Source organism: Rhopalosiphum padi, chromosome 4, assembly GCF_020882245.1.
Source record: "Rhopalosiphum padi isolate XX-2018 chromosome 4, ASM2088224v1, whole genome shotgun sequence".
Lineage (NCBI taxonomy): Eukaryota > Metazoa > Arthropoda > Insecta > Hemiptera > Aphididae > Rhopalosiphum > Rhopalosiphum padi.
The window spans coordinates 24,967,959-24,980,633 of record NC_083600.1 but is presented as its reverse complement, the minus strand read 5'-3'; the positions used below and the strand labels follow the sequence as shown (position 1 = coordinate 24,980,633).

The window sequence follows — 12,675 nt, the reverse complement described above, 5'->3', positions numbered from 1 at the left end:
TTTTTTTTCAAATCAAACTTACCAAATTTCTAGGAAAAATATACAATATTTTCAAACGTGTTACATACAAGCACAAAAATCAAAAATTATATTTGTTTTTAGTGATCAATATATCATGGATTAAATAGACATAAACATCAAAATAGGTTAAAATAATGCAGTTTTAGGCGCCAGTAACTAACACAATATATAGCTTAAATAACCTGAACAGTGACGATTGCTGAACGAACAAGAGATAAAAGACAACACTGACGTTATTATAACATCTGATTTTGTATACCTCCTATTTGTTTTACTCCACTTCTTTGCTTATCATTGTTTTCTTCCATTGATGTCTTTAAGGTTTTCAATTTTGATATATTTTCATTTTCTTTATTCGTACCATCTGGAGAATGCTCTTTAATTATTTGATCAACCTTCTCTATGGGTTTCCCAGTTTTGTCGTTGTTTATTTCGCTTTCTTTATTAATTAAAAGTTTTTCCATTGGCATATTTAGAACGTTTGTATCTATTATTTCTTTTGTTATTGGGAGATGAACTGAATTATTAGGATTTAAATCTTGTGTTATATTTGTTGAACTATCAATGTTATTTAATGAAAGAGAATTACTAGGTGATAAATCCGTGTTGTTGTTACATGCAATATCTCCTTTTTGATTTGTTGCAAGAGTTAACGTATTTCCATGTTTTTTATCTAATAAACTCAGAGAAGATTGTTTAACTATATCGCCTTCTTTATTTTCTAAATTTTCTAAGATAGGAGTTGGTAAATTATTTGTTTCTTTTCCTTTGAATAGAGTTGAAGCATTAGGTTTTAAATCGTTCATTGAATTTTTAATATCACTTGATAAACTATTATCCTTTGGTAAAACTATATCCAAGTTATTATCTTTTGGTAAAGAATTAGATACTGAAAGCTTTTCATTATTTAAATTATTTTCTTTATCTAACAAAAAACTTTTATTTTCATAATTTGAAAGACCAGAATCTGCTTTTGTAGTGGTTAAATCATTGTTCTTTAAATCACTTATTATTTTTTTATTTAACTCAGGTAATAAGGATTTTTTTAATGGTTCTGTACTTGATATTTCAGATAATTTTTTTTCTGTTAAAGAGTCAAATGACTCATTATGAATTTCAGGTTCACGGTCAGCATCTAATTTAGATATTAATTTCTTTCCCAAATTAGTGTTATTTTCATCACATACAATTTTTGAGAAACTAGATTTTCTAGAATAAGAATCTTTTATTTGATCATTGTCTTCTTTAATTGAATACCTTTTTTGTTTATTACATTTATTATCCTCTGGTATTTCAGCACACATCGCACTTAAAGCATCACTTATCATACTAGATTGTCTTATTAATGATTTTCTACGAAAATCGGCTTCATCAGCTTTTGATAGACGGAAAGGACTATATTCATTTGATTTATCATTGTCTAAAGCTTTTGTGTAATTACTCTTTGGTTTATTATTTATATTGTTTACATCATCATTATTATCCAAAATACTAATTGACTCATTTAAATTATGTTCTGATATTGGTTTAAAGCTCTTGTCTAGTGTATCATTAATTTTCGTTAATTCATATTCTATTTTATCTTGAAGAAATGATGAGGGATAAAAATCTTTATTTAGTTCATTTTCCTTAACTATAGGTGAAGTAGATTTTTCCAATATAAAATCTTTTTTTGCATGCTCAGTAGAAGGCAATCTCGACAAAGATAATCTTTTTGGTATTTCAGAACACTCTCTTATATTTTTCTTAGGTGAAAAAGAGTTATCACATTCTTCTATAGAAGACAGTCTTGATATTGAAGCTCTATTAGCACTAGTCAAAACAGTTCCTTCATCTTTCGAGTATTTTTCATCCGAATTTTCGCAACTATTTCCTAACGTTTCAGTATATAAACTATGCGTTAGAACAGATTTTTTCGGTCTATCTGTATTATAGATAGTGTCACTAATTAATTCTTTTGATGTATTCTCCGTTATTAATGAGGTTTCTTTTTTACTGTTTATACAAGTATTTGAATTATTAGAAATTAATTCATTGACCAAAGTTTCGGATAGCTCATCCATCTTTGTATTTTCTTCTAATGATGATAACCTTGAAACTGATCTTGCTTTTAGTGTAGATGATTCACTTAACATGCTATTGCTTCGTGATAGTATATTTTCTGAACGATTTACTTCAAATTTATAAGGATTAATTATATTTTCCTTTTGGTTTTCTTTTTCCAATATATTTTCTAAATCATTTCGTTGTTTTTGAACTCTTTTTAGTAATTCTATTAAAGAATTATCGTCGTCTTCGTCGCAACTATCTCCTAATAATTGTTGTGAGTTTTTATTTTCTTTCATTTTTTTAATCTCATTTCTTACTTCTTCGTGCTTTTTAACGCTTTCAACAACCCAAAATGGCTCTTCTTCTTCGTCAGAAGCTGTGTGTATTGATATACTTCTGTCTATTTTAATTGGTATAATTCGTTCATCCCTAGGTTCTTCTACAATACCATAATAATTTCTACATTTAGTAGAAGATTCTTCCCAACTCATTTCCACGCAACTAAATTCTCCCGATTGGCTGCTCATTATAACTAAACTTTCTTCGGTTTTGATAGATCTATCACCATCTGTAACGTGTTAATTATAATAACCTAATTTAATGAAGGTAACATGAACACCATAGATGCCCTTGTTGACTCCTGTAAATATTTGCATACCTATATTTATTATCGATGAAATACCAATTTTTCTATCTTCTTCAACATTTATTTCCACTAATCTTTCCCTGCAGTTTTCCTTGCTGTTGATTTTGATTGGCAATGTCACTAATAAATGTAATTACTTTGTTTTTAACATTTTCGTATGTCATTTTGTATACAAAAGAAACTAATAGCAACTTAAAGCTTTTAGCATATATAATTCTATTCTATATAAAATCCCACATATTTTTTAAATAGCTATATAAGTAAAATAGCTTCTATTTACACAATTTTTTTATGGCAATAAACTAACCTTTTTCTTTTTTATCTAAATTTTCTTCTATATCCTCATTTTCATTTTTAGTTGATTCATTATCGTCTTCTTTGAAATCAGTTGAATGTTTAGCTAAGTTTTTCAAAGTTCATGCAAAATTACAACATTTTAAATTAAAAATTAAAACATTTAGTTCAAAAAGGATTGAATTAACATTTGAAGACATGCTTAAAACGCATTCTCTAAATTTATCCAAAATGTAATGATTTCAATATAAAAATAGGTTTCATACTTTGTTAATATATATATATATATATATGGGCATGTTACTTACCTAAAATATTCACTATACTCTTAGTAACAGCTGTACCCATTTCGTTAGTAGCTCTAACTTCATATTCTCCACCATCTTCTACTTTTACAAGATTAACAGTAAGACTGAAATTCTCCACCCTTTTTTTGTCTTTTGATATTTTGATGTGGGCATCACTACGTACTTCTTTTCCATCCTTAAACCATTTAATTTCAGGAGCCGGACTTCCATAACAAGTCACTTGTAGTTTAAGCATTCCTCCTTCTGTTACTTCCATATCCCTTAATCCTTTCTTAAATGTAGGTTGTGCTATTAAATGAAAAAATGAGTGTCATTGAAGTACCTAAGTTTTAGTTTAAAACTATTATATCTTACACATAACTGTAAGAGTTGCTTCTGAATCGTAAGTTCCAATTTCGTTTGTTGCTCTACATTTATATGTGCCAGCTAATTTGGTTTTTGCTTCTTTTATAATAAGCTTGAAATTATCTCCATCTTCGAAACAAGTGAATTCTGTGGTTGTTTCTGTAATTTCTTCTTCTTCGCGGAACCTATTAAGTTAATATTAATAATTTATTTTTTTACATTTTTATTTCCATTATTTTACCATTGAACTGATGATTTAGGATAAGAATTCAGTTTTACAGTAAACTCTACATTTGTATCCCCTTCAATTGCTTTTGTATCTGTTAAAGGAGTTTCAAAAATTGGCGGACATTTGACCAATAATTTTCCCTCGCTCGTATTTTTTCCAAATTCGTTGCTGATTTCACATGTATATTTGCCTGAATCTTCCCTCGTAAGATTACTTATTAAAAGAGTATGAACGTCTTCCACGGCGTTAATTTTTATGTGTGTTTTATCAGCAATTAACAATTTGTCTTCAAAGTACCTGAAATATTAAACAATTATATATTAATTTGTTTCTTACACGTTCAAATTATTATTTTTTTTTACCATTTTACTTGAGGTGGTGGATCTCCTTCTACTCTCACGCTCAAAGATACATAATCACCTTCTAAAGTTTCTACTTCTTTGGCTAAAGCACCAATAAATTGAGGAGGCATTTGAAGATTAATTCGACAAGCATCAGATATTTGACTAAATTGATTAGAAGCAACTACTGAGTATAAACCTACATCTTCCATTTTACAATCTTGAATAATTAAGGTATATACTCCAGCTACTTCATCGGTGACGTATTTTATCCTATTCGACTTTTTTATAACTTTACTATCTTTATACCTAAAAAAAATATAATAATTTATCGGTAAGTTAAATTTTTTTATAGAAATGTATAATATTTTACCATTGTACTATTGGTTTTGGAGATGCTTCAATTTCTACTGATAATGTTATTTCTTTTCCAGTAACACCTTCATAGTCAATTAAATTTTTTCTAAACTTTGGAGCGGCCTTAATCAATAAATTGATTGTTTCTGTATCAGATCCTAAATCATTTTTGGCTAATACTTTATATTCTCCTTCGTCTTCGACCTCAACATTTTTTATTACAATAGCACTAATCTCATCTTCAAACATAAATTTTATTCGTTCATTTTCTTGTATTTCTTCATCGTTTTTAAACCATATTATGTCTGGCAGAGGATCACCAATTACTTTAGCCTCTAAGATTGCTGTGCTTTGGATCTTTGTTTCAAATTCTTTCATGTCGGTAGTTACTCTTGGAGCATACGGTAAATTTAGTTCTTTAACAACACCTACAATTAATAAAAATTTAAGCTAATTGTATACAGGCAAAATGTATTACATTACTGTAACTTTATGTTATTTTATTTACCTTGTACGCTAAGCTCAGCACTACATGATATCTTTCCGTGACAAGTAGAAGCGATACAAGTATATAAACCAGCATCTTCTGGTTTTACATTTTGGAATACTAATGCTAATGAATCCTCGTCGTCCTTGAATAATACTTTAAACCGTTCTTCAGGGTTAAATGGTTTTCCATTTTTCAACCAGGTAAAATGTGGAGTACCATCAGGTACTATCGTTTGCATTCCAGCCCATAAGTCTTTTTCATCTAAACAAATATATACAGACAAATGTTTAACCTTATTTACTACATAAAATAATTGCTTACTAGTAACTGAAACATGACAAGAACACGACTCTTCAGAGTATTTATTACTAGCAATCACTCGATATTCTCCTGCATCTTCTTGTTTTACATTAGGTAAAACCATTTCATAGAGACCTTTTTCTTTATTTACTTCTAATATTTGTATTCTTGTGTCTTCATCAGATATTTCTTTATCTCCTTTGAAACTAAATAAATATAAGAACAATTTTAATTAATTAAATTAATATTATATAATAACCAAGGAATTTACAATCTCAATTTGGGTAATGGATTTGCTTTTATCTCAATCATAAATCTAGCATGAGTGTTCTCTAAAAGCTGAGTATCAGCAAGTTTAACAGCAAAAATTGGAGCGTTTGCTTTAGCCCTCGCTTTCTTTTCATCTGCTGAAACTGAAATTTTAAATTTAATTCAGTTACTTATAGTTTATGCTTATTTAATTAAACAATATACTGAGTAACTTACGATTTTCAACAAATAGTAACGCTGTACTCGTAGACTCTCCTAAATCATTTTCAGCTTTAACCGTATAAGTTCCCGAATCTGACATTATTACTTTATTTAACTGTAATTTATATAAATTGTTTTCTTTGTCTTCTGTGATGGAAGTTCGATTAGCAATAGTATTTGGTAATGGCATATTATTTTTCAACCATGTGACTTTTGTGGCACCCTCGATTTCACATTCAAATGTTGCATTTTCCCCGACTAGTACGATAAATAAAATAGTAATTAATTAATAATTTTACTTTAAACATATTTAATGCAGCAATATGTAGTATAAAAGCAATTATTATTATTTTTTTTTTTTATGAACACCATATCATATTTTAAAATAATTTTTCAATCTACTTTGGCTTTGGTTAAAATAAAAGCATATTTAAAAACAAATTTAAATTTGCGTTACTCTCACGTGTTTTCACCTGCGAGAGAAGATTCATTATTCATCGATCTTCCCGATTTAAATTCACCCTTAGTGTCCCACCATTCATTACACTCTTCAATAACACCTTTTCATTTAACGATATAGTTTTATCAATAATTGTATTTAATAAATTAAAAATAAAGACTCTTCAGACACTATAATTTAATAAAATATTTGGTTACTAACCTCCACGATTTGTTCCTTTAATGTTGACATGGAAATAAGGTTTTGAAACACCTTCTACATATTTTAATGGTTCGGATTCAATTTCTTCTTCAGCTGGCGATGGAGACCTTTCAGGTGGTGGGGGCTCAGTTGGAATTGGCTCTACTTGTGGAACAGGTACTTCTTCTTTTATTTCCTTTTCAACAATAACCTCTTTATTCGGAACAGGCATTTCAATCACAGGGGGTTCTAAACAAATATTATTATATTAATATAAATATAAAAACTTTATTTGTAGGTATAGTTACAAAATTATCAATGTTTTTGATTTAAGAATTTACATATACGATGACTATAGCGATGGTGGTGGGATTATAGGTTAGGTACTTATTTATTATTGTTTTATCAATAACAAAGTACAAACATTATAAAATATATTTCTCAGAAAAATTGCATATGCTTTTTCCTATATTATTTAGATCGCCATGTTAAAATTTTTAGTACCTATTACTAACATATAATATGTATAAAATCATATTAAAATACAAAGCCTAGTCCTAGTGTAACTAATGAGTGAGTTTGTTCACAAATTGTCCTCGACTATTATTCTTATTACAGAGTAATATTGTACTTAAGTGCAAAGAATGGACAATTTAAAGTTGTTTGAATACTTGAAATTCAACCTAGGACAGAAGAAGATATTTATACAAAAAGTAGCAATTTTTCACAAACGATATAAGTTGGTTAGTTTTAACTTAAACTTTCAAACAATTTGCCATTTTGTATATTATTATTTTGTATACAAAATTATTTTTTTATAAATATTTATATTAATTTTAAATCAGATACCATTAAGTTGTTTACAAAATTCTACGCAGTACATCGTTATTGACTAATATATATGATCTGATATTATAATCTATTTCATTTTATTGGCAACAATTAATTAAAATTACCGTATAATTGATAGAAAAAATATGTTTGAGGAGAAATAATTATTTTACAGGTGAATATCGAATGTCGAAAATATTTGAAGTTTAAATGATCATAAAAATTAATTTGGATTTCCAGTAGGATTCAGTCTTATATAGGTTGTAAAATTAATAAAGAACCTTTTATTAAATTTTTAAATCTTAGATATAAAAACAAAAATTTTTTTAAATTTTTAACTACAATATAATATACATATTTTTACGATTTTTATGAATTTGTTAAAATTTTAACTTATTATAAAAAACGCTTATCAAGTCAGTGATCGTCATGTAAACTTTCTTGATTTTCAATATTTAGAAATTTATTAATTGTATGCATATGTATGTATAATGTATTTTCTTTTCATTTAGTAAGATAGATCTCCGAAACCAGAGAGCGGATTTTGTTGTTTGGGGTCTTGTTAAATTCACATTGGCTAGGAGAAGTGCTGTGAAGATTTCCAGAACTTTATCTTCTATAGTTAATTCACTACAGAGCTTCAAGAAAAATTTAAACACATTTTATTGGTCGTTTTTTATGTTTTTCAGCTTTATAGCTTTGTAGTAAGTTATTGAAGATAAAGTTCTGAAAATCTTCACTGCACTTTTCCTAGCTTATGTGAATCTAACAAGACCCCAAATAACAAAATCCGTTCTCCAGTTTCGGTAATCTACCACGCTAAATGAAAACCTAGCAAAAAATAACTATTTTGTTAACATGAAAAATTAAATAATTTTTTTGAAAATGTTTAATCTCACATTTTGTATCTACTTAATAATCCATTTTTAATAAGCTATCAACCAACATTTTAGCTATAATAATTTTGGAGAAAAGTTAAAAAATAGAAATTTTGGCACTGTTTACGCCGACGTTTTTGTGGATTCAAATCGTTAACCGCTTATTGGGTGTGATTTCGGATCGCTCTCATTAATATTTTATGTTAAAGTTAGCTTAATAATCCACCTACTCATTAAAAATGAGTTACATTTTTATAATTTTCTTATTTAACACAAATTCTTGAAGTTTTAAAAATTCAGACTTTTTCATTTCAATTACCATACCTACTTGATTAAAAATCAAGAAAGTAAAAATATTGTGTCTATATATATTTCAATATTTTTTGATTGAGAAATTCACAAATTAAAAGAAGCATTATATTAAATTTTCAAGCATTTTTACCTCGCAAATAATTTTTAATCAACATTTTCAAAACAATATCTACAAAATATTAAAAATGTCTTATGTTTACAAATAGAAAATAGCAGAAAAATAGTCAAAATATAAGTGGAAAAAAAGTTGTCAAAAATTGGATTTGCATAAAATTTCCCGTTTTTCTTTAATTTTTTGTCTGTTTTTCCTAATTATAAAAATCAGTACTAGGAATTTTTAAGTTTGATCTCTTTAAAGAACAAAAAAGATCTAAAACCACCCACATTTTAGAAAATTCAAGCAATTCACCGACAACTTATCGAGTACTACTCACACATACACACACACACACACACAAATACAAAATACACATCACGATATAATCAACTCATCATTCATCATTCAGTATCTAAAATATATATTATAGAGTATAAAGTTTTAGAAAATCATATTCTAAAGTATAAAAATTTAGAAAACTTAGATTATAGAACAGTGATTTTAGCTAGAAAAGGTAAAATATAATTTTTTAGATGATATAACAAAATTCTTTGCTTTTTGTTACTATAAGAGTATCTTATAATGATTAAATTAATTATAAACATAAAATTGAAGCAACGTAAGACTGAAGCTACTATAAATAAATTGATATTAAATAGATTACTAAATAAACAAGTACAATAAAAATTAAAATAAATAGTTAAAATCTAAATGATGGTATAAATTATTTTTTAAAAACAATATTGTATTATGTAAGATAATAATACGAATCTTATATATTATTTAAAAAAATTAAGTATAATATTGTGTAGTAATGTCTGTCATCATCTTATGGATTATTAATAATGCTTTAATTTTATTTTGTAATTCAAAAATCAAAAGTGATTTTCCATCAAATATATTTTTTAGACATGATATAAAAATGTCATAATATTTTGGCTCTTTTAACGTTATTTACTTAAGTAAACATTATAACCTTCGATTTTTTATTTTTTTTTTAATTATGTATTAAAAAATGTTTAATTAACAAGCAAGATTGAAGATTGAACACAAAGATAAAGACAAGGATACTCAAGTTTATGTATAATTATTATTTTTCTTAAAACAATGTTTAAAATTTAAAAAAATATTTTAATTATAAAAGTTATAAACATTCGATTGTAATTAAATAATCGTATTCTTTACATAACGACATTTTCAAAATATTTAAATTATTTTAAGTTAAATTTAAAATGGTTATTAATAGCATAAAAAGAGTAAAATATTTTGAAAATTATATTATATCTAAAAAAATTTAATTTTAATTATTTGGTATAAATTTCTGTATTTAGACATTAAATTATCTCCTCTTAGAATCTAAATTGTTAGGTTAGTTACTTGGGTTTAAACATTTGTGGAATAATATTATTTGTATATTTTGTATTCCCATAGATAATTTTTTCTTATTATTATTTTAATTATTATTCAAAAGATATTCACTTTACACAGCAATAAAATGAACATAAAACATTTAAGCATATCTAATTTATGATGGTATTTTTTGTTTTAAGTTACACGATAAAGAAGTAACTCATTGTTGACACTTTCATATTAAGACGAGAGTTAAATATTATAAAATTATTAATTCGATCATAGACTAACCTTCAACTTTGACCTCGGGTTCTGGGCGTTTCTTAGGTTCAGGTGGTGATGTGCATTCAAATATTGGTTCTTTAGGTGGAAGTGTAAGTGGTGGACGTTTTGGTTCCTCGACGTGCTTCAACGGTTTTGGTGCTAATCGTCTTTCAATGGGATCTAAACCTTCTTCAATTTCTTTAGAAATATCTAATTCAATACCTTTAAGTGGTTCAAATAAATCTTCATCCTTTTGTTTTTGTACTTTGATATCGTCACTGTTATGTTCAACATTTGTCACTAAAATATAAAATCATTAACTAAAATCATATAGGTAGCTTACATAACGATACAAACAAAAAAGCAAGTATAGCTTATTTATATTTATACTAAATTATTAATAGCTTAAAACGCGCGTAATTTTTATTTTTTATGTGCGTAAGTTAGAAGCAATTTTTTCAGAAATATTAGCTATTTAGTAAATTGTACCTATTATTATTTTTAATCGTCAACGATTTAATTACATAATCACAGCTTAAGCATACGCGTAATTTATTTTTATAAACCTGTCACAGAAGATTTAGAAGTTTCTGTTATAGATACGAATTCTCGCTCCCAAAATTGGTCTTGTAAATCTTCTTTTTCACCTTTTAATCGATAATCCCATTATATACATTATTTTTTATGTTTAAATTACTTTAACGTATAATCATTATCATAAAAAAAAATTAATTAATTTAATACTTACGTAAATCGTTTCTATGTTCTTCGATTTCTGTAATCCACTGATCCCGACTTAAATCTTCATTAGCCCTAAAGGTGAAAGGATAATTTCCAACTTCTCCTAGTCTATGATGAAGTACCCATACACGCTTGTTGTCTGGTGCTGCTTTTACAGTAACTTCAGGTAACTGCATGTATAATAAAAATAATATTTTTAATAATTTAGTATATTTATTTGAAATACTTTTATATTACTCGAATTATATCCTTTAGGACGAAGACAGATTTATCTTCGGATATTCGACGAACTTTACAAACAAGAATTCTAGATTTGAATAAAAAACAATAACGCTGGTGTCCTTTAGGGTCTTCGGCGTCTTGTACGTAATACCATCCCTAAAAATTTGTAATAATTGTGTAAAGTATAGTGTATTCCAATAAACTGTTTAATTTGGTAAAATATCGAGAAATTATAAATCCTTCAATTCACTATTAAATTATGATACAACACACAAAAACACATGTTGCAAATAGATAGCAAAAATCCATGGACTGTAACAAAATTTGACCTTCGGTGGTATTTATAAAACTTTGAAGATTAATGACGTCGTTCACTTACGTGTTTTAATAATCGGCCCAATTTATGTATAGTGCCATGAAATCCTTCTATATTTGTTAAAAATTTGGTGTCAGTAAATCGGTGTGGAATTGATAGCATCAATTCAAGAGCTCTTTCTAAGTCAGTGGTATCTTCTCCTATGAGTAATGAATATTTAACTAGTTCCTAATAAAATATTAAATATTAATTAACTATTTCGCTGTATGTTTATCACAAATAAGTTGATAAAATTAATTAAAGGAAATATTTTCCTCTTTATCAAAATATTGCAGAAACTAAAAAATATTTTTAAATTATTAATTGCACAAACAACATCCCTGACCATGGTTAAGTTAAATTTTAATTTCTAAGAATAGCGAAAACACTATAAATTTGACAATATTGTTTAAAGAATAAGAAATACGCTTTTAAGTCCATATAGACAATTTCTAAACTCAAATAACTTAAAAATTAGATAGTAAATGAGTATTAATACAATATAAAAGTTTAATACACAATTTTAAGATCAATTAAAGTTCAATAAGTAATATAGAATATAAATGGGAACAACAATTATACTTCATATATCTATTCTTCATTTTTTATAAGAGTAAAAAATATTTACATTTAATATATTTTGTATCTAATTTTTCATTGAGAAAAAAATAAAAACAAATAAAATATATGACACATTTATTAAATATTTAAAAAAAATTATAATTTTAACCAAAAACTTTGTATCATTAATCTTGTGTAATGTATTTTGTTAATATCTTATTTCATCGTATTTCTCATGCATGTTTATGTAAATTACCCAGGTTTTTTTGCTGTATTAAATTATGTTAAGTGCTTAATAACTAACCTTGAGTAACAATTGATAATCGTTAATTCGTTGTATTGGTAATTTCAAGTGTTCTGAAAGAGCTTTATCATCACCAACTTTCAATCTCTCATCCTGAAATTGAAACAAAAAGTGAACATTTCATGTTATAGTTAACTTTTTTTCACTGGTGACCGAATTTCGACCCGACAACAGACAGTGTAAAAATATACTGCTGATGAATTTTCAGGAAATCGTCACAACAAGTGTGAGCGTTGTATGTATAAATAAAAAGTAGTCTTCACAGCTCT

The 12,675-nt window shown here is 26.6% G+C and overlaps 1 protein-coding gene across 9 annotated transcripts in view; it reads right to left on the bottom strand.

Moving 5' to 3' along the window:
* The window catches only part of LOC132930474 (obscurin), a 59,000-nt gene that overhangs the window by 14,183 nt on the left and 32,142 nt on the right, over positions 1 to 12,675 (bottom strand). For 3 of the 9 annotated variants that reach the window (XM_060996374.1, XM_060996365.1, XM_060996370.1), the window contains 19 exons: positions 12,407 to 12,499; positions 11,566 to 11,730; positions 11,202 to 11,342; positions 10,972 to 11,134; positions 10,790 to 10,870; positions 10,251 to 10,523; positions 6,513 to 6,740; positions 6,325 to 6,411; positions 5,867 to 6,109; positions 5,652 to 5,793; positions 5,099 to 5,586; positions 4,607 to 5,018; positions 4,255 to 4,542; positions 3,905 to 4,189; positions 3,673 to 3,848; positions 3,319 to 3,606; positions 3,024 to 3,116; positions 2,729 to 2,836; positions 281 to 2,638 (listed from right to left, as the gene is read on the bottom strand). In XM_060996374.1, coding sequence (XP_060852357.1) covers positions 281 to 2,638; positions 2,729 to 2,836; positions 3,024 to 3,116; positions 3,319 to 3,606; positions 3,673 to 3,848; positions 3,905 to 4,189; positions 4,255 to 4,542; positions 4,607 to 5,018; positions 5,099 to 5,586; positions 5,652 to 5,793; positions 5,867 to 6,109; positions 6,325 to 6,411; positions 6,513 to 6,740; positions 10,251 to 10,523; positions 10,790 to 10,870; positions 10,972 to 11,134; positions 11,202 to 11,342; positions 11,566 to 11,730; positions 12,407 to 12,499 — 6,112 coding nt within the window. The remainder of the gene's footprint in view (positions 1 to 280; positions 2,639 to 2,728; positions 2,837 to 3,023; positions 3,117 to 3,318; positions 3,607 to 3,672; positions 3,849 to 3,904; positions 4,190 to 4,254; positions 4,543 to 4,606; positions 5,019 to 5,098; positions 5,587 to 5,651; positions 5,794 to 5,866; positions 6,110 to 6,324; positions 6,412 to 6,512; positions 6,741 to 10,250; positions 10,524 to 10,789; positions 10,871 to 10,971; positions 11,135 to 11,201; positions 11,343 to 11,565; positions 11,731 to 12,406; positions 12,500 to 12,675) is intronic. The other 6 variants (XM_060996366.1, XM_060996371.1, XM_060996369.1 and 3 more) reach the window with 6 other exon arrangements.